Source organism: Cryptomeria japonica, chromosome 5 (assembly GCF_030272615.1).
Source record: "Cryptomeria japonica chromosome 5, Sugi_1.0, whole genome shotgun sequence".
Lineage (NCBI taxonomy): Eukaryota > Viridiplantae > Streptophyta > Pinopsida > Cupressales > Cupressaceae > Cryptomeria > Cryptomeria japonica.
Window position 1 is genome coordinate 548217581 of NC_081409.1, and position 23380 is coordinate 548240960.

Genomic DNA, 23380 nt, shown 5'->3' on the forward strand with positions numbered 1-23380 from the left:
TGATGCCACTGTATAACACCTCTCATTATAATAATATACAGCTGCTTATATATGAACATAACAGCCAAAATTATGAACAAGCTAGGAAATCAATCCCAGCAGTTTCGAACTCTCGGTGTCTCTGCATTTTGCATTCCCTACTTACCCACTTTTAACAACAGACCAACTCCATAGTTATTGTATAAAAAACTGAATTCAACAATCTGAAAGTAAACGATATGAGTAAGAAAGGCTAAAATAAAATAAACAAGTCCTAAATAAATCTTGAGTGATTTTAAAAGATTGTGAAGGCTGTCCAGATTAAGTTTCGCGTTGAGATTTTCCACCATATGTGTTGAAGCAGACCACATGTCAGAGGTCCAATTCAGGATGGAACTTCATCCTCTGCCACTGAAATCCAACAAATGATAAAAAGCTAAATACCACACCATCAACAAACATACAGTTTTCCACAACTATCTTTGTTTAATTTCAGATGGAGTCGACGGATCAATCAAACACACATTACAGAGGTGGATGTGAGTGTAACATTTGCCTCTTATGACCTGTATATTAGAGATGATTTTTGCTTTGGCGTCAAAATGCTACAAAATTAAAAAAAAATCGTCTGCCATCTTTGTAATTGCAGTTTCTGCCATTCTCTTAACTATTTTCTTTATCATTTATAAAATATATAAGCTCTAATTTTTTTCTGAATTGACATCGCAGCAGAATGGAAGCAGAACAATGTCTCTGAATAGTTGTGACAGAAAAATGATAGAAGAACTAAATCAATTAGATAAATCGAATGTAAGCATAACTAGACGGAAGCACAAAAGTAGTTTGTTGATTCTTACACTATTTTGGACAGTTAAAATCAACTAAGATTCTACTGACAAATTTGCTCCACTGCTGATACAATTTGGGGTGGCTGCACCACTGTCCATTCCTCTAGCGTGCCTGCATATGGTGTGGGCACATCCTGTGATGATAGACACATAATAGGTGCATCTAAATAGTCCCAGAAGTTCTCAATAATTGCAGCTCTGAGACTAGCTCCAATGCCACCTGTTCGCATGCACTCCTCAACAATCAGCACTTTGTGTGTCTTTTTAATCGAATTCCCAATTGTGTACAGATCAAAGGGCTTCAAAGAACGGATGTCAATTATTTCTGGATCATAACCCTTATTCACTAGTGTCTTTGCTGCTTGCATAACATGATATCTCATCCGAGAATAAGTAAGAATGGTTACATCTGAACCTGGTCGAACCATTTCTGCCTCTTCCAGACAACATATGTATTCTTCATCTGGAATCTTCTCTTTCAAGTTGTAGAGAAGAACATGCTCAAACAAGATAACCGGGTTCTCACTTCTAATTGCTGCTTTCATTAATCCCTTTGCATTGTATGGTGTTGAGCAAGCAACCATTTGTAGTCCAGGAACAGACTGAAAGTAAGATTCTAAGCGCTGAGAATGTTCTGCACCTAGCTGCCTCCCTACACCCCCAGGACCTCGTATAACCGCAGGAATAGTAAACTGCCCCCCAGAAGTATAATGAAGCATGCCACAGTTATTTGATATTTGATTGTATGCCAACAATAGAAAACCCATGTTCATTCCTTCAATTATAGGCCTTAGACCTGTCATGGCAGCCCCAATGGCCATCCCTGTGAAGGAATTTTCTGCTATAGGTGTATCCAGCACTCTCAAATCACCATATTTTGTTGCCATTCCTTTGGTAACTTTGTATGAGCCTCCATAATGACCCACATCTTCTCCAATGACACAAACTCGAGGGTCTATCTCCATCTCCTCGTCCAAACCTTCACGAAGAGCCTCAAACAAAAGTAGCTCATGCCTAACCAAGAATGCATTTAATCATTAAAAACTTAAAATTAGAATAAAAAACATCTACAAGAAACAATTTACATTTAACCTGCCAGAAAACTTTTACTAATAACTTAGTTTTAAAATGATAAGATTTGTAAATTCTATTTAATATTATAAAAGTTATGGAATCTCAATGTATACCGAAGGAGTCAAGGCAAACAAAAACACATTAAATTCCACAGTCAGTAATATAAAGTCTGGTTGGACTAGTCATAAAAATGGAAATGAGAGTTTGCAAAAAATACAACAGAGCTACTTGACACCTTTAATTTTTCAAACTAATGCCAACAAAATGGTCAATAGGTGAGCTTCACCAAGTTAAATATACTATTGACAGGATTCCTAAATGACTAAATTTATTCTTCATTTATTAATCCTGTCAAACAGAGGGCAATGCCCCAGGTCCAAATGGGGTTTTTAATTGACTTCTGCTAAGGATTTTGGTAGATTATTCAAAGGCAGTCCGAAAATCCTAAAAAGGCCAGAATTTCTAGATAGTTGTTCAGAGGTATCAACTCAACTTTCCTGGCTCTAATCCTCAAGGGGAAGAAGGACTAACCTTTTCTAGGTCTTGTCTAATCTCTTCGTCTAACAGCACAAAGAAATCATCACCAATGTTGAGTACTCCTAAAGCTTTTCATCCACAACATGATCTATACTAAAGTAAAATCAAAAATCATGATAATCAAACTTGAAATGAAGTCTTTTGGTCAAATGAACCACAACTACATATAAAATTGGATTCCATCAGAAGTGGATAAATCAAGTCAAAAGGGTGCATCTGTAAAACTTGGATGGTCGTCCTGGACAATAGCAGTTCCATTAGATCATTTCAGACAAGTTTTGTCCTTATCCCATTTTCTATATGTAAGTTTGGCCTTATGCAGTGAACCGTTATACATTTTAAATTTCCGATGACATTCCTCTCCTCAGATGACCTTCAGCAAATATTGCCAAAAGCTAACAAATTCATTCTTGAATGTTTCCTATTCTCTTCTGGAAACACTTTGAAGAAAATGAAAGCTTTATCTGGTTAGCTAGCTCAAATTTTAGGATTCTCAAGAGGTGCCTGCTGCCATTACTACAACTATTAGAGATGATGAGCTTTTATTAATAAAATTATATGAAAAACCATAAGGGACCAGCATACATAATCGATTTTTTATTGTTTGTTCACTAGTGTCCCTCATTTTATCTTCTACTAGATCTCACAGTTTAGGAAGTTAGGATAGAGGTAGCAGATCTCCCACCAGAAGCACTTTCAACTTCAAAAGCTATACTGAGGACTAATTTCTCCCTCTTGATTCTAACTCATTACAATATCTTGAATCCATATAATCTTCAAAACAGGAGAACTCAGAGCCCTCCTAGATGAAGCACCTTTTTCGCAAGCCGAGGAAAGTGTTCCTCAATACTCAATATATCTTTGCCTGCTTGAAACCCAAGATACCTAGACTATCGTTCTGCAAATTTTTGTGTTGCATTGCAAGGAGTTCAGATGGAAGCAACAACATTTTGAATGAATGGAGAAAAATTTAAGACAGTCGGTCTAGTAAACTGCAAAAAGCATGAACAAAATCTTGGATATCCTTCCATAAAATGCCACTTGGTTATCCGAAACTGCAGGAAAAAAATTTGGCATTTTTTAGCCCTGAAATGGAAATCTGTAAAGCAAAGACTACAATTATGGTGGACAAATTCTTAATGCTTTTATTTAAAAGGTTAAAACTTAAACTTCATCATGTACCTGGATAAAAAAGATAAGGGTGCTGACAATTAAGCAAATCAAGAAGCTGAGCTTAAGCCTTATACACAAACACCTTCATAACTTCATCAAAAAAGCATGATAAAGAACTTGTAGCATTAAGCCTGAGTCTATTAGCTTCAATTAATATAACAAGTTTCTCATTTCCTATTGTGCATTGGATAAATAAAGTTTGTTTTATTTTATTCTTGGCCAGACGAGATTTATTATTTTTAATATTTTATAACAGGAGGTCAAGAAATTTGGATGCTATCTTCTAAGTTCTAACTGAGAGCAAGAGACGCCAGTTTACTTTGGACTTTTGCAACCCAAGTAGGCCCTCATAATGCTCAATTGACCGCTCAAATTGTTGAGATAGGAAAATAAAACTCACCTTTTGATTGAGCAGTCAAACCAGCTCAATATTAAACTCCAGCAAGTCATGAAGGAAGAGCAAAGCTATCGAAGGCATCTCAATCTTTCTTAAGCTCAAATTAGATCAGCAACACACAAAAACAAATCAAGACAATTCCAATTTCCCATGGTCTTCTAGTGCAGAGAGCATCCAACGTGAGGAATAGGCTGCACCCTGTCACTGAGCATTTGGACAAATTGAAAGCTACAAGGAGCAGTATTCCTGAAGAAGAAACTATTCTAGCTCCTCTGAGAACGATGACAATGATGAAGATGAAGTTTAAGGACCCAACCATTGATGATAAAGAGCAACTGCCATGTTTATTCAAATTTTTGTCATCTTATAAATAACTTGATATGCATTTTGAAAAAATTTAATATGAAATGTAATCTGATCTTTTTAATTGTTTTTAAGGATGGCAGATCTGTTAATTTTAAGGTTTAACCCCATATTTTTTGTAGACTACAAAGTGTACCAAGCAAGGCATAATCCAACCGCAACGTATAATCCAAGTGTTAATCAATTATATTATTCATAGAAATAATTTGGTCAACACACGTGTCACTGTAACTTTCATTTGATATTCATGAGTGAGAACAATGGGTCAATTGAAAATACAGTCAATATTTTGTGGAGTCTAGGCATTTGAACAGTTATATTTGTGTAAGCAGACAATTGCACGAATTATGCAATCTTGTAGCTTTATTCTCCCCTAGATGTTGCAGGGAAAGATGCACCATTGTATTGTAATGTGCCCCAGTCCTCTTGTATTGTCATAAAGTTAAATACACATCATCAAACTATGACGTATTCATGTCCCTATTGAGACTTGATGTTGGAATTAATATATGTGGCATAGAAATCTTCCAACTGTTGATTTGGAATGGATAATGAGGAGCATCATAAGCTATTGCACAAAACTCCCAGGATTATGTATTGATTTCAAACACAATTGAACTGCAAGTAAAAATAACCAATGCTTGCTGCCACAATTGAGTACAGGTAATTGCATTGATAGATATGCATTAGCAATGTTGTCACGCATCATGGTAATAGAAAATCCAATAAGGAAAAAGCATTGAAAAAGAGCAAGGTATGAGCTATGGCCTTACCATACTATAATTGTTATTTGATCTAGTTTGATACCAACAATCAATTAAAACGAGCTATATTGTTTCATAGTCACTGATCTTTCAAAAGATATTAGTTAACTGGATTCTCATTTCTCTTTTAGTAGCTGGCTTGACTATGGTCAATTATTGGTTTGGAATCTGGATGCTCCATGTTCTCCTGTGTGAGACTGCTCAATGCTGGTTCTCTGGCAGCCTTCTCTGTCTCTACTTGTTGCTGACTCATAGGATGGGCTTCTGCTAAGCCTCGATGTTTCAATAGTCTAGTGGTTACTCCCATCTACTTCCTTCTAGTAAAGAAGAATCCTCTCAAGAAAAAGACTTTTAAAGATCAATAGTTCAGCAATGACTGTTGCAGTATTACATGACATAGCGATCTATTCTCCAATAAAACTTTCAATTACAAGGAGAGTTGCTTCTCCCTAGGTATCCCTAGAGCTACAGACTTTTGTGGGGTTGAAGCTAGCGTCAAATACTTCATGTGGAGAGCTAAATATAGTTGGAGCGTTTGCTAAAAGAAAGGAAATAAGTAGATGTTACCATCTACAGTGAATCTTTCCTGATGTTTATCAAGTCTTGCATGTAAGAAAATGATAGAAACAATTTCCAGTTCCACTGTTGTGTGGAACAGAAATAGGAATTAAACACTAGAAAAGTGGCTGGGAGGCGCCTCTCCAAAATACTAGTCTCAGGCTAAACTTTAATAAAGCGTTGAAGAGCAAGGCTGGGAAGGCAGAGAAGATGGTGACATCATTCATGGCAGTGGAGACAGACCATTAGTATGTTCTGCACTATGGGCCTTCCGTATTGTGCCAACAATATGACAAAGGAAGAGGCCACAGTCCTAGGCCTTAAAAGGCTACAAAATATAAAATTAGGAATATGAAATTCAAAGAGGATTCCTGTATTCTGCCATAATCATAGAATGTTTGAAACAGGAAGGTTACTATTTGTGGCATTCATTACTAGGTGTTTAGTCCTTTGGTATCATATTGAACAAAATATTGTTTAATTACATTAGAAGAAAGACTAAAGTGGCCGATCTCATAGATAATGCTGACATTAACCTTAAACACACTAAGGGCTTATGCCTTACGATTATCCATAGTCTAGGTAGCTTGGAAGAAGTCATCAATCAAGATATATTATAAGCCACAAAAGCATCATTGAACAAAGACTCGAAGTGGTGGCAATATCATCTTTGATGATCTCACAGTTGACTCCATGCCCAAATGGTCTTACTCATGGCACATCATTTCTTCTATATCAAAAGTTTACACAGATAATGGCGTACAGCTCTATTTGTGCTCATTCCAAAGATAGAATTTTGAGGCAGCTTTATCTCCATGGGGACAGAGTAAAGAATATGATAGGCAGAGCTGTGAATCCTTGACAGATATGATTACAAAGAAAATATGGAAGAATTAAGATGCAAGCCTTGGGGAAGATTGAGTGGCAGAAAATTACAGGAAGAAGTGGAGTGAAGCAAAGCCCAAAAGCAAAGTCAACACAGCAACTCAATAAAGTTGGTTAGAAGCATAGTTCAACAGAGTTTAAGAATACGCAGACATGGGAATGGATTTCAAGGACAAAGGGACTATGGTCCTAAATTTGAGGATGGCAGGGAATGATGGGGAGAAGGCAGCACATATATAATAGAGTGCTTGAAATCTTGGTGATATTTGAAGGAAGAAGTTTGCAAATACATTATCCTCAAAGTGTTAACGTTTTAAGGCAGAATAATGTTTCAGTACCAAGATACAAACAAATGCCAGCTGATATTTAGTCCTTGTTGGATTGTAACTCGTTTGGAGAAGCTGCACTATAAACAAGATGAAGTGGATAGGTCAACGCTAACCTTACCAGGAATGTTCTTCCTATACCAAGAGTCATGATCCCAAAGGGGCCTTCCCAGCAGGACACATCAAGGTTGGAATTGCATTCTAGTTGCTAGTACCAATTTTTGTTTTCTTGACCTTTGATGGATCTATTTCTACAGCTTACTTCCATGGTTTTTTATATATGTTAGCATGTTTTTCTATGACTCTCTAAACAAATTCTAAGAAGATCAATGAGTATGTATGTTAACTTTATGCCACTTAAAGTTTCTACCAGCCAGGGCCTGTCTAATTTAAACTTGGATTAGCCTACAAATTAACTGCGGGCAATGAATTTGGGATTTTAATGCGGGGGATTTGACAAGCCAGTAATATTATACATGGTCTATGCAGTGGTCATATTTACTGCGATGGTACACTAGTGAAGGATTAGTTCTTGGGAAAGTTTCAGACACTGCCGTGTATGTTCATATAAATTTTCCTTAGAAAATGGAAATATTAAAATAAAAATATAGAAGTACAAATCATTCTGTATCAGCTTGATTTGGCTTACAAAGGTGAAAACATCAAACTGCAGAATTTGAATAGGGAGACATTTATCAATTGCATTTCATCCACATGACTATCTAAAATGTGAAGTGGTTGTGACGTTCTTAATATTGTAAGCACTAGAGGAATTCAGAAAGAAGTTATCAGTCTAAATTAACATTGACACTTGGTGAGTTCTATCACAGCCAAACAGTACCAAGCATCCTTCTGCCTATTCCAATTTCTTTCAGCAGCAGCTCCAGCTGTACTAATGTACGTGTATGACAATCAGTTTGTATAAAAAATTAGTTCTGTACTACAACTTGTCACTAAAGAGGTGTTATCAGCTAGTATTGCCTAAGAAACCTTTTAGATAATTTCAAGCCTTCCTAGTTTATGACTAGTTTTAAACCCCAAGGTCCAAACAAGAATGATTATAGAAGTTAACTTCTTATCTCTACAGAAAAGGCCTATTAATAGAAGCTACAGAAAAGTTACTTGAACAAAATAACAAAAATAAAAAATTACATCCTACTGAAGAGTGAAGAGTTGTAGGCTCAATTGGTTGAACATAATTGATGAGAGTGATGGTATTTTTCTTGATTATGCCATCCAGCAAGGTTTAAATCCTTAGAAGTGCAATAAGTAAGGGATGAAGTTAAGATCATGCTTGGGCAACTTTGGCAGAATGGGTAGCCTTCAGTCCTTGGCTCTTGGCCAAAGATGTATCAGCTTAGACTCATGCTCTTGCATTGAGTTTCAAGAAAACAATCTGGGTTTGACATACATCCTCACTAATACAATGTTTAAAAATGACTTAATCTCTATGAATGCCAAAAGGGCGGAGGATTTGTATCATACAACATTAAACCAAGCATTGAGAACCAAAGATGAATCGCCAGCCACACCCACCAAGCCCATCAGCATATTGTATAAATTTTCAGATGAATATTTATGCAGTGTTATTCTGATGGAAGTATATATATATATATATATATTGACTAGTATGACCACACAGATGTCACCAACGAACAAGGAGATATCTCCCTCCCTATGTTTTACTGTTGTAGATTATGTGTTGTACAGGTAGCTTGTAGAATAATTTGCAATGTTGAATCCAACATGTTGACTACAAAATGTATGTTTTGTACAAGGTATATGGATGACAATAAATTACTTCAAACAATCTTACAGAAGATAAAAGCATACTACCAACCTCTGCATTTTGACCATATACATGTTACGTTAGTGTTGCACACCATATAGATTTACAACTATTGGACCTAAATGTATTGCATAAGTTATTAACACATTGGATCCATCAATAAAATAATGCGTGTCCTTTAACTCTTTGTATATAAGGGTTCAAGTAAAAAGGTTGGAAATTCACTGCATGATAATTACCCTGTAGGGCCTGTCTTATGTCAAACTCGTGCTTGTCAATTTTTCATAAGCTTACCAAATGATGAGATGTGATAAGACATTTTAAGTCTCAGAAAAGAGAGAATTATAACTTACCCACCCTTTGACGATACAGGACTTGCAGCAGCTTCACCCTTCACCTGAAAAGACAACCTTGTAATCTTAGAAATATGCACATACATCTTCAGTGTCAACTGCAGCAATTTTCAGAAAAAACAATCTGAATCCTGCAAGTTTAATAACTGCCAATAAAAGCTATTTACTGACCTTGGTAAAGTTATTCGATTCTAAGAATTGTATTCCCTATGAGATACTATCATCACATTGTTTGCACATAAAATGCAGCCGACAAAAAAATCAACCATGATGACAGCATTGCAAGAGTACAACAGTTTAAAGCCGAATTGTTACTAAAGAGTAATTTTTACTCTCTCATTTACAGCCAACAGATGAACTCAATAATATTAAATCTGTACACGAAAACAGATGCTGCAACAAATATATTAAAACAAATGTCCGGTATTGACAAACCCAAAAGTCGGCCACCTAATGGTGATGATATTATCACCATGTACAGCGAACTTTGAACTACACCTTACGGTTAATTTCCAAATAGCTAAAAATTTATTTGAATACCATTCTTCCCTCCCAGGATGGAATGCACTAACTATACTACCGAAAAATATAAACAAAGGAAGGGAATCATGTTCAGAAAGCTAACCGCAACAGCATTAGTGACCAACTTGGAGGCTCGATTCACTGAATTTGAAGAATGGGAAACTGATGCATCTGATCTGATACTGATGAAACTTTTCTTAGTCTCTGCAATGCAATGACAAAGTAAAATTCTAAGTAATCAAATTATTTCTGAAAGGCAATATCTAATCACAACACAAAATAAATTCTCACCAAATCAACCATACCCGTCTTGGACCACTATAATAATCTAATCACATATATTTACTACCTTAACAGCCCTAGTTGCTTGTGTGGATAAAGCACGCATTGCATTCCTTCGGCAATCAAGCATCAGGATGGGATAAAATATACGTATGATCATTCTTTAGGCCAAAATGGTCTTTTAGACCTGTCAAAGTGAACCACTTGTTTGATGATATTCCTAAATCCTAGGAATGCCCAGTTCAAGACTAAAATTTTACAAGCCTTGTTTGATTGTGTTGATTGAAGATATACTAGGTTGTAACAGTAAATATTTATAGAGTTGTATCTATCTGCTGTTCAAAACTTGAACCCGCTAAGAAGTAAACTCGTTGCGTTTCCTTTTGGCCCTCTGTTTTCTAAAAACGGTTCCTATATGTCCCATTATATCAAGTATGTTGTACCAATAATAGAAATATAACTTAAAAATGCTTTAGATCGCTTTTATCATCGTCACAGCTACAAACACAGCGTTGAAATACAGATCCAGAATACCAGGGGTGCTATCAGAATCTACCCTAACAAAACAATTCACACTGAAATCCGCCTTCACGTAAAATGCATATTAAAGGATCCACACTATAAAATCAAAACCAAAAATAACTACTCAAATCCAACATCGCCGAGGATGAGAATTTCACAATACACTACCTAAAGCGACGCAAACAATTATCATTCGAATCCACCCTTCCATAAAATGGGTATTTCCACATAATAAAAGCAAAACTATTGACAATAGGTCCAGATTTACGAAAAAAAGATTCAAAATTGAGGGCTTGCAAATTACAAGGACCAAACTAAATTTTTAAAATTTATATTGGATGTGGAAAAAAAACTAAAAATAAAAGTTGTAGATTACCTGATTGAAGCTTCGGGACCCCAATAATCAACCTTTTCTGTGGAGAAGATGAATTGGGAGATATAAGAGCTGAGAACCCTCCGAACCCTTGTACTAATGCTGAACTTGCCATTTCATATAAAATTGAATCCCAAAAGCACAGTAATATTGAAGAGGCACCATGCAAGTGCTAACTATTCGAGCAATTGCAATGCAAAATTAGAAAAGGGTACTCAAATATATACGTATTGTGCTTGTATAAATTGTACTTTCTCGGCAAAGCATTCGGACGGAGGGATAGAGGTTTCTCTTCTTCTATTTCTCCACTGGGCTTTTTGTTTTTTGGGATGAATGTGCGTTCCAATACAATCAACACAAAACTCACTCCTTAATTGTAACGAGTGCTTCGTTTTCTCCGTTTTCTCCTTAATTTTCTGCTGGAATTTGCATTGGATTAGTTGACAGACATTGTTGTCTTTCTCTTGTTTAATGTTTGGTTTAAATTTTTGGGCTGCCTTCCCATCTACCTCCACCAAACTCTTCCTTTGATTGAGGCTCGCACTCAATGCCACCTTCATTGTTGAAACTAAATCCATCTTGTGAAATGCAGACAGCTAGATAGTTCTTAATTGAAGACCTCAAGAAACTCATGGATGGTTGTGTGGGCTAACAAGGGTGGGTGGGATGTGAAAATGTTATTTAAGTAGGCATAGAATAGTTGTCTATTGTAGTGGGTAGATTAGTTGAGATAAGTTTATCAATTTAAAAGATGGTTCAGATGAAGTCAAGTCAATTAAAAGACTTTATTTCAAAGTTGATCATGAGAGAGAATAGTAATCAAGAGTGTCAACGGGTTTTTGGTCTATTGGTGAAGTAAAATGGTATTGAATAAATAGGATCAAAGGCTTGTTTAGTGCAAGACCTTCGACATTATAAGGGATGAGAGTGGAATTGTGTCTAGGGCAAATTTGGCAAAATGAATACCCATCAGTTCTTGGTTGTTACTTTGAAAGGTTTCAACGTACTCTTATGAGGTTACAAAAATGATTTTATGGATGATATAAAATCTTCCATTGAAGAAAAAAACTAGCAAGTGTTGTGTAATAGTTAACTAATATATTTGAAAGTATATTTGATAATAATTGGGGAAGAGGATCTAATAGTTGCGTAACTTAATTTTAGGCATTTTAAGTTTTTAAATGTTTAATATAGATTTTTTTGTAAAATTGCAGCAAACTTTTATATGTGAATTAAGAGATTAAAGTTACCATTTAGAGTTATAGACATAAACAATGTGGCCATATCAACTACATCTTTGCCAAGTTGTCTTAATACACTCCCAAAAAGATTAAGCCTAAAACATGTACATTAAGGCATGTATTATTGATTGTCTTGTGTGGCACCATGTGATCTGTTGTTTGTTTAATGTGACTTGTGACAATAATGACTAACCATCAGAGATAATGAGTCAAAGTATATAAAAAAGGTTATTGATACATCATATCATAACAATTATTAGAGCGTACTCATTTATTGAATCCTTTCTCCTAATTTAATTAATTAAAAAAATTACATAAAATTATATTTAAAATTGAAATTTTCAACAATTTGAAAGTACCTAATAATTGTTGTTTTAGTGCATAATATTAGTGGTTAGTATAATAGATAGGTTGTCGATAGTTTAGTCTAGGAGGAAGGCTATATAATACATTTTTTTAATGGTAAAAGCTCACATTGTCATATTACAAGGAACAAAGTAAATATTCAATCTTGGGTCATGATGTTGGGACAAAACTAAGGATCTTGATTCAATTAAATAACGTTTGATATTACAGTTTAAGATTCAGTTAATTCTTATGTCAATCCAAGGCATAAGCTTGTGAAAGATGTAACAACTATATGCTCAAGGGTTGTAGGTAATAAGTTGAGTGAGATTAGACGTAATTAAATTTAACAAAAGGAATACAAGAACTAAAATCTTATGTGAAAACTTGTTTATAAAATGCTACAAAAAACAACACAGTCTGCTACAAGAACAATAGATTATGCTACATAAATAGGGTATTATACTACATGAACTGAATAGTCTACAACATGAATAGAAAATTTGTTTCTATAGGAAATAGACTTATAAATATTTAAATTTGAGCACACAAGAATATATAGTGAAAAGTGTACTTTCAAAGTCCAATTTAAACGATAATAAAACCACACTTCACAAATTAATTTCTTTAGATCTCATGATTCACACTAACAATTCAAGTATATTTATGATAATTTTAAAATGATTTTTACAACATAACACAAAAGAATGAACAATAGAAGATCACAAAAACAAAAGAATATCATCAAGCATTCTAAAGAGTGGGCCCTCCTCTTGGCCATTGGATCATAAGATAAGTCACTGCAACCTTTGCTTTACTAGAAGAGAGAATATTTTATATTACTTATATGTCCATCAAATCATTATTTATATCTTGTAACATATAAAGTGAACTTATATACATATTTAACAACCTAACAAATTATCTAAAAATATAAAAAAATATATATATCTTTCGTGGCATATAACTGAAATCAAATGATTCAATAAACAAGAATTTGGCCTCGAGCCACTCTTTGTGAATCTATTGTTATAACTACATGTTCTTATATTAAACATTTTAACAATATTTGCAAAAAGATGAAATTTCTTCAAACTCTCACCATTGTTACACAAATATCTCTTTATCTATGTGCATTCTTATCATAGATGAATTATGTTTCAACCATAACCAAATGGATTATTATTCCCACGAATCAATAGCTAAAGTGCATTTGATTCTTTTAAACATATTTTGATTTCTCTTGCAATGCCCGCCAAGAATACCCTAACCAACTTATTTAGAAAATAGAGAAAAAAAAATTTAAAGATTACTACAATACATAAAACTTGAAGTAAACACATACATTAGCTAAACATGATCCCATCTAAATATAAATGCACAAGAGGAATTAACTCATATTGTTTAGATTACATTCCCTAAGGTAACTCAACATCATTACTTAATCACAACATAAAGCTATTAACAACATCAAACAACATTAATACATGATGTTCCCTTACTTTAATCTAATATTCATTCCATCTTGTAACACATGGGAAAGCAACTATTAACCAAACCATTACTTAATCATGAATTATAACCCATGTAACACTTCTAACCAATAGGTTCATTTTAATGCACCAAAGACAAATGTTCCTAAACTAATATTTCCCAACAACTAGATATTACATGCAACTCTCTATGATAATCAAAGCCACTTCTTAAATAGAAGAAATCACATAAGACAAGGTTACATCTTACACAATACATCGTATACCAAGATGATCATTGCAATTATACATGTATACACATAAAAATGGCTATGAACAATTAAATAAATATTTTATATTTATTTAATATTTAATCTTCTATTGAATAGTTAATTTGAAAAGATTAATTTATTTAATTCATTTTGTGTCTTTCTATTAATTAATTTAATTGAAATATTTTATTAATTAATTCATCTATCCTATTCCTCTAAATAATTAAATATATAAATATTTAATTATTCTTTTGATCAGTTAATTAAATATCTAAATATTTAATTATTTCCTCCAATCATTTAAATATCTAATAACTAATGATTATTCTTCTATCCTATAGTCTCAAATATTAAATAATTTCTAAATTATTTAATCCCTTGTCCAACTCACCTTCCATCTCCACTTCATCTTTCCTTTGCCAACTCATCAATCATGTGGCTAAAGATATTAATATTTCTTAAATATTAATTCATCAATCATCTTTAACCTCCAAATTTAATGAAATATTGTGTACGTACACATATTTCCTAACCTTCTTCTATATTCCCTCCAACATCCCTACATCTTAGGAAGGACTTGAGTCCACTTGTCCTCTCATGCCTAAATCTTCTCCAACCATCCCTAGATTCCCTCAGTCAGCAACCCAATCAAGGTGAGATGAGTGACACTTGTCTTCTCCTTTCCCCTTTCTCTCAACCTTCACCTTTGCTCATAGTCATCCAAATCTGCACATCTGATCATGACCGTTGATCTGGGTCACATCATCTTATCCTCTCAAAGTCTATAAAATCAAGAGTTTGAGTTGAGAAAGAGTTAGTCTTCAAGTTAGTCTTCAAGTGAGTTTTCAAAGCTAATCATTTATGAAAACTTATGCATCTGTGAGTTTTAATCTTGAAGCAAATAGCATAATCAAATAAGCATAATCATTTAGCATAATCATTTAGTATTGCATATCATAGTATCAGTTAACTATCAGTACATTCTTCATATGTCATCTTGGAGGCTATCAGTGCTTGTCTAAGAGCATACCATCTGCAACCAGGAACAGTGGAGTTAGGACACAATGAGACATAAATCATGAAGGTAATAATAGTGTTTTTATTTTATATCAATTTCATGTAGTTTCATTGGTTGAGTTTGGATTTCATGTAGCATTTCCTTTGTATTTTGTGAAACTAATATGTTGCAGGTAGTATTCTGATGATGAAATTCAAGTCGACAAATTTTGGCGCCCACTGTGGGGCTCAGAGCCTCACATATTCTTTCTAATATCCTATCTAATTCTCACAAAAATCAAATTTAATGCATTTGTAATACAGATTCACGTTTGTGTGAGTTTTGACAATGCCTTTATTTGATAGGTTAGCGCTTTTGTCCTTCAGGTTAGCGCATTTTTCATTTAGGTTAGCGTTTTTGTCTGTAAATCAATGCATTTAATCTTCAGAACAACTCTTTTGTCCTTTAGGTTAGCGCATTTGTTAGTTTGGTTAACGCTTTTGTCAGAGAATTCTTGCTTCTTAGTCCGCAGAGCAGTGTTTTTGTGTTTCAGGTTAGCGCTTTTGAGGTGAAAGACAGCGCATTTGTTAGGATGGCGCTTTTATTTGCAATTGACAGAATTTTCTTGTAGGTCCAAATGTCCAAGAACTTAAATTTTTTAAATTACTGACATGCATGTGCAGGATTATTTTTAAAGCAAATTTCATGCATTTCCTCACCTAGTTAATTAAGAGTTCTATTTTGGAAAGTAACACATCATGTCATGCTCATTTAGCTTAACTAAGGGGGATAAATTAACAGCATGCAACTTGCATTTTGAGTGACTTCTTTAAAATAGTTGCACATAGATTTTATAAAAGCTAAAATGGAATTATGTTTTTCGTGCTTGATGAAGTAGTAGGTAAGTATGCTCTCACCATCATACAGTGATTAGAAAATCAGACCTACTTTATTTTATGTATAACCTTTAGAGGGCCTGCCTTCCCAAGCTGACTTGAGGGGGCCAGTGAGAGGGGAACAACCCAAAGTGGAAACGAGCTAATATCGTGTCCTTCCAATCCACTCTAAATAAATCATATTTGTGATGAAAGTCACAAGCAACATGTGTTGATAAGTTCATACCGACACTATGTTCCCCATAAACCCTATGGAGCGTAACCTCTATAGGTTGGGAACCTTCTATATTTACAGAGCTGAAAGTGTCGCATGTATGGCCACATGACCGGAAGCCTTTACTAAAAACCACTTGTACTAGTTGCCAAAATCCTTCTAGTTGTTGGCGCAGGAGGTTGGACCTCTGAAGCGGCTCACACACATACGGTTCTTAGTAGAGATATAAATTTTGTCAAGGGGAGTTTTCATGGAAACTGGTGCTTGGCTGCCCCGGAGAAGTGAACGCAGAGGGTGGAGCCAATGGGGTCAAGTATCTAAATATCTGCTTTGAATAGTGTAGACTCAGGGGAAACCCCATGTGAAATTCAACAATTATTGTCTCAGCCTGCCATAAGATTTGTACTTTCTTATGCATTTTGTTTTTCAAAAACATTGTGTCTTCTATGTCTATGACATGTTCAAAATGGTCAAAAATTGAAGAAAATCATCATCTAAAAATGAGCGAAAATCCAACAACTTGTTGAAGGATTTGAGAAGAATCCTTGAAACATAATCAGAATAGCACTTTCAAACAAAAAAATAGTGCTTTTATCCCATAAGCTAACACTCTTTGCCACAAGAGTTAGCACAAAGGCTTTTTCACATCTAAAAAGCATATCAAACCAAAATTTCAACATTAGTATCAAAACACTTCTTGAGTAGATTTGTCTCTAAACTATCACACATTTTCAAACTAGTTCAACAACTGGATCGCTAATCCAACAGGCTATTTCCAAAAGGTTTCCATAAGCATAAACATTCAACAAGCTATTGATTCAAACATTTTAAGTGCAAAAATCAACATAATTGTCAAGTCTTTCATCAGGATATATCAAATCCTCTATCACGAAGCTTGATCAATTCATCTTGTGTTCATTATATTGGATATATCTTTCCTATTTTGAACCTAGGTCATATCAAAATCAGAATTGCACCAACTTTGGAATCAAACAAACTTGTAAACTATCAGATGCTTATATGACTTTTAAGTATCGCCTTAAGAAAAGAAAACCCAGTTATAAAGCTACTCAGGAATGAATAAGATTCTTGTATATCAATCGCAAGATCTTATTAAAACATATGACATTCCTACACCATTTTCGTCACTATTTACATGGCTGCGAGACAGAGTTTGACAGATAAATTTTGCAAGGATGTTCTTTTCAACAAAGAGACGCTTTATCACAACGAACAAACAATAGTGGTAAAATCAACAAAGCATATCTTCCTAAACCAATAATCACCTATTGACTTGTCCTTTGGAAATTTCAAAAATTTTGAAACAATCACATGCCAATCTGGACTAAAGCTCAATATGAACAACTTAGAAAACAACAAAAACAAATGGAGGAAGAAGATAATCCGATATTCCAAACTTTTGGGTATACCATTGTTGACGAAGAAGCGGTCAATAACACCATTAGAGACCCTGAGCAAGATTTCAAATTTGATAGACTAATGGAAAAATTATTGGCAAAACAGAAAGAGAAATATATTTTGATGTTGGCAAAATCAAGAGCTAAATTACCACAAGACTTTAACATAGAAAGCTTGAAGCAAGATGCAGAGGCAAGTAACACCCAAAACACAGATGATCCAAACAACGAAGATGTAAACAAAGAAAGTCATGAAGAGACAAGAAAAGAACGAGATGACACAAGAAAAGAACAGGATGACACAAGAAAAGAGTGTTGTGATAAAAAAAACTTACGAAGAAATAAGGAGAAACTATATGGATAATCCGTTGTTAAACCTTACTCAACAAATGCAAACTCTACAACAACAGATACAAGATATGCAAAATGGAACAAGTCCCAAGAAGTATTCATTAGAAGATATATGCTCATATCCTTTCGATAAAAAATTGAATATGGTACCATTTCCACAGCATTGCGAGATCCCTAAATATGACAAATACGATGGAAAATCTGATCCTCGGGATCACATTAGGGAGTTTTGTACTATGAGTATGGAATTTGCGCATGACAAAACTTACCTGATGCGTCTTTTCCCTAGGAGTTTAAATGGGCAATCAATGGAATGGTTTTCAAGATTACCATCTAGAATCAAATCTTTTGAAGAACTCATGAATAGATTTATTCCACAATATTCCTACAATGTAAGGAATGAGATAACAATGCTGGATTTATGCAATGCTAAACAAAAGAATGGTGAACTTTTATGATCTTCTTACAACAATGGAAATGAATGTTTAATAGGTATCCAAGAGATGTACCTGATCAAGAAAAGATGGACATATTCATTGATAATCTTATCAGTGAAATGAGTTATCGACTAAAAATGCAATGTCCTCCCTCCTTTGCCAAGATGATTGAGAATGGTTTGAAAATAGAAGACGCGATGGTAAAGAAAGGAGAGCTAAAACTTTACAATAATTCTTACAACAACAACAGTAACAATGACAAACCCAAGTTTTGGTCAAAGAATAGGAATGTCATCAATGGAGGAAATGATGACAATAGTGCTACAAAACAACAATCATTTTTAATCTATCAAGTCAAATCCCAAACAATAACAATCAAGAAAGTAATAAAACCAAGTCTTTCTTCTCCAATCCTCACAGGAAATTCACAAACGTTGGAGAGCCATTGGAATCAGCTTTAAAACTCTTCTTGCAAACAAATTGATTGTTTTACCAGAAGCAAGAAGTTATGAACCACAAGTCAAGCCTAATTGGTGGAATGACAATCATTTTTGTAATTACCATTGGAATAAAGGACACCAAACAAATGATTGTCAGAGATTGAAACACCTTATCCAAGATCTAATTGATAATGGAACTATCATAGTGGATAGCCATAAGACAAACGAATCACACCTAGCTTTCAAAACTCCACTTCCGAATTATGACAAAGGTGAACTATCCCAATTAAAACATGACAAAAGAAAAGCCAAAATGAACTACACTTATACATATGATGATGTGGTAAATGTCATCATTGTTAAAGATAATCCACCTTCAGAGCTAATCAATGTCATTACGAGAAGCAAAGCAAAGCTCACCTTTCCAGGTATAATAAAAGACTCAACATCCACTTCACAACAATAGAATTTAGTAGAGCAATTACAAACAATACCCGCTCAAATATCAATTTTGGAACTTCTCAAAGTTTCACCTATGCATAAGGAAATTTTGGAAAAAGCTTTAGTGGAAACAACAGTTCCAAAAGACTTGGATGTGGACTAGTTCCAAAACATGGTGGGACACCTTATAGCCCCTCATTGCTTATCATTTTCTGAAAATGATGACGTGTCCTTGCAACATCCTCAAAATGCTCCTTTACATGTTGAAGTCACCATAAATAAAACTCGTGTCAAACGCGTACTCATAGATGGTGGAGCGGGCTTAAACATTTGTGCATTAAGTTTAATAAAAGCTTTGGGATATTCAGAAAATGCAGTAAATCCAAAGAAGAAAATAACTATTAAGACTTATGATGAAGCAGAGCGTTCTTCTAAAGGAACTGTGGTGTTGCCGATCAAAATAGGACCTATGGAAAAGAATACATTATGTCAGGTTTTAGATTTGAACCTCTCTTACAACATTCTTCTGGGAAGACCGTGGAGTCACACCATGCAAGCAGTTCCTTCTGCATATCATCAATGTGTAAAGTTTCCTCATGAAGGACAAGAGGTCACTATAATTGCAGACTCTATCCAATATTGCAATAATCTAAAGCCAACACAAGATACAAGAGTTCCACATAACAAAGAATCAGTATATCCTACCAAAGAAATTCAAGAAAAGTTATGGGAAACCTTTGAGAAAAATCTCAAATTGAATAATGAAGGAATGGGAAAATATTCTTTGCATAATTTTCCACTTTCACCTAAGTCATATGGAAAGCCTACAAATATCTAATCAAAGACCTCAGAGAAATAAAAAGATATGTTTAATAGAGCATTTGTTAGAGCTAGAACCCTTGAAGAAGAAACCGAAAACAAGGACATTCTTGGTTGGTTGTAAAAAGATGAAAATGAAACTATAGCAACAGCTACAGAAGTCAATATTCCCATAGAACAATATGGCAATGGTTATAAAATCATGCAAAAAATGGGATATGAAGGAGAATGACCAATCGGTAAGCGACATCAAGGTATTTCAGGACCTATTTGTCCCCACTCACAATCTAAAGAAGATAAATCAGGACTTGGATATCTAAAATCAAATCAAAAGCAACATAATCATCAACAACCAAAGTAGAGAAAGAAATCAGTCTCTAAAGAAGAACAATGGCAAGAAAAGCTACATCAAGCAACAAAAATAGTAGCCAATAAGCAGAAACAAGAAGAACATGAGAAACAAGAAGAAGAGATTGCAATCAAAAGAAAAGAAGAATCTTGTCAATAAGTTCAAGGAATACGAGCAAGTGCAAAATCTAAACAAGATATTCCAGAAGCAGTGAAAATAGAGATGGCGGAAATCAGAGAATTTTTTGCACCATACAACATTCTTGTGTGGTATAGTGGTATAGTCCTAGACAATGGTTCAGAGATAGATTCAAATGACTATGAATGGGGTCCAAATGTCTCATCTAGTATATCAAGTGAGAAAAGAAATGAAGAGCAAGCAGCTATCACAAAGGAAGACTTGTTTATTACAAAACAAAAGATGGATTTAGAAAGAAGACAAGAAGAACTCAGAAACCAGAGAAAAGAGGCATATACAAGACAACAAAAGAAAGGGGATGACAAAGACAAATAAATAACACCACAAGAAGCAAAAATAGATATGGATAAAGCATCTGGAAATATCAGATTTCTATCAAATAAAGAGAAAGATATACCAAGGTATGGCAGAACCATAGAAGAACTAAGAGATAGTCAAGTAGGATTGACTATTAGTTCAGAAGAAGCAGAGTTTGAAAGAAGACAAAAGCTAGCAAAATAATTCTCTATATCATGTACACAGGTATGTCAACTTCAAAATGCAAATGAGTTTATTGAAAATAATCAAGAAAGAACTTGCAGTACTAAAGATGTGTGTGTTGATATAATCCATTTATTTAAGGGACAAATGCCAAATGCAGAGCCATTTGAGTGTGAACTACAAAATGCTAATACTAATTTTGTTAGAACTAATTGGAGAATACTTGGGAGAGATAATCCTCAAGATCATTCTATCTATGACATTACCTACTCTACGCCAAATTATGACCATTATGTCATGAACTTTGAAGCACCTAACGATGACAATGATTATGACTTACCCCTTCTTCATCTTGAACTAATTGATTGGGATAATCTAGAAAACCCCGAATTAGATGTCTTTTCCAATGATCATGACTTAGTTGTGTATCTTAATGTTGTTGAACCCATAACACCTAAGATATCTTCCATTGCAGAATCAAGTAATGTTTCTTGCAGTCAGAAGAATGTCAAACTTTCAAGTCATAAAATTGAAATAAAACAAGGAAAGATACGTACTGTTGAAAACTATTTCATGGCAACAATAGATCAATCAAAAGGGAAAATAAAGGACGTATCTAACGGTGAAAACCTCTTGGAGGTGCCAGAAGATGGAAAGTTTGACATCCTCCCTGCATATTTTTAGGAGAGATATGCTATTCTAATAGAACCAACAGAAGCAATAAACATTGGAACATCAAAGGACCCCAAGATACTTCATTATGTTGCCTCTTTATTAGATAAAGAGATGAAAGAATACATAGAATTCTTCATAAAAAGACAAATAAATTTTGCTTGGTCCTATGCTAACATGTCGAGACTTAATCTAGATCTTATAATGCATCATCTCAATGTAGATTTAAAAGCAAAACCAGTTAAGCAAAAGCTGAGGAAGATGCTTCCACACATTGCTCTTCTTGTAAAAGTCGAGCTAAAGAAACTATTAGATGTGGGTTTCATAAGACCTGTTGCCTATCCAGAATGGGTTTCAAGCATTGTACCAGTGTCAAAGCTAGATAAAAGCATAAGAGTCTGTACTGATTTTAGAGATTTGAACAAAGCATGTCCCAAAGATGATTTCCCACTACCCAACATTGATATAATTGTGGACTTATCAACAGGGCATGAGATGTTTTCATTAATGGATGGCTTCTCAGGATACAATCAAATAAGAATTGCCCTTGAAGATCAAGAAAAGACAACATTCACCTGTGCATGGGGTACTTATTGCTAGAATGTTATGCCATTTCGGATTAAGAATGCAAGAGCGACTTATCAAAGGGCTATGACGACAATTTTCCATGATATGATGCATACATTTATAGAATATTATGTAGATGATATACTTGCAAAATCTCATACAAGACAAGAACATTTGAACATCTTAAGCAAGATCTTTGATAGGCTGGAAAGATATCAGTTGAGATTAAATCCAAAGAAATGTGTATTTGGAGTAACCTCTGGAAAATTTCTTGGGTACATTATATCAGGCCATGGAATTGAAGTAGATCCTAAAAAGGTAAAAGCCATCATGGAGATGGAATCACCTAGGAACATAAGTCAATTGCGATCTTTACAAGTAAGATTGCAATCAATTAGAAGATTTGTCTCTCAATTAGCAGATGGATGTCATCCATTCACTCATCTTCTACATAAGAATGTTCCATTCAAATGGGATAAAAAATGTGAAGAGGCTTTTATGCAAATCAAAGAATATCTCATGAATCCTCCAGTACTGGTATCACCAATCAAAGAGAAACCATTGTTGCTCTATATCTCATTGACAAACACATTATTAGGCACTCTCCTAGCTCAACATGATGAAGAAGGAAATGAAAGAGCAGTGTATTACATCAGTAGAACACTTGTCAGCTATGAACTTAATTATACATCAATAGAGAAGACATGTCTAGCAATTTTATTTGCAACTCATAAGCTACAACATTATATGCTGACTCATTTTGTGAAGCTAATAGCAAAGATAGATCCACTAAAGTATTTGTTGAACAAGTCAACTTTGACAGGCAGATTAGCTAAATGGGTTATGATACTGAGTGAATTTGATATAGAGTATGTTGATCGAAAAGCTATCAAAGGACAGGTCATTGCCGATCAATTAGCCGAAGCACCTTTGCACATTGAATTTCCTGATGCAGACATTCTAATAGTAAGTACAAAATTTTGGGAATTGTACTTTGATGGTTCTTATACACAATATGGATCATGC

At 34.4% G+C, this 23380-nt stretch overlaps 1 protein-coding gene across 1 annotated transcript; it reads right to left on the reverse strand.

The window, feature by feature from the left end:
* Positions 1–754: 754 nt before the first annotated feature.
* LOC131063440 (pyruvate dehydrogenase E1 component subunit beta) lies at positions 755–11262 on the reverse strand. The gene is made up of 4 exons (XM_057997248.2): positions 10749–11262; positions 9672–9772; positions 9047–9090; positions 755–1841 (listed from the first exon to the last, which is right to left on the reverse strand). Exons 1-4 carry the CDS (start codon positions 10858–10860, stop codon positions 869–871), a joined length of 1230 nt encoding a protein of 409 aa, XP_057853231.1. The 5' UTR covers positions 10861–11262; the 3' UTR covers positions 755–868.
* Positions 11263–23380: the final 12118 nt, after the last annotated feature.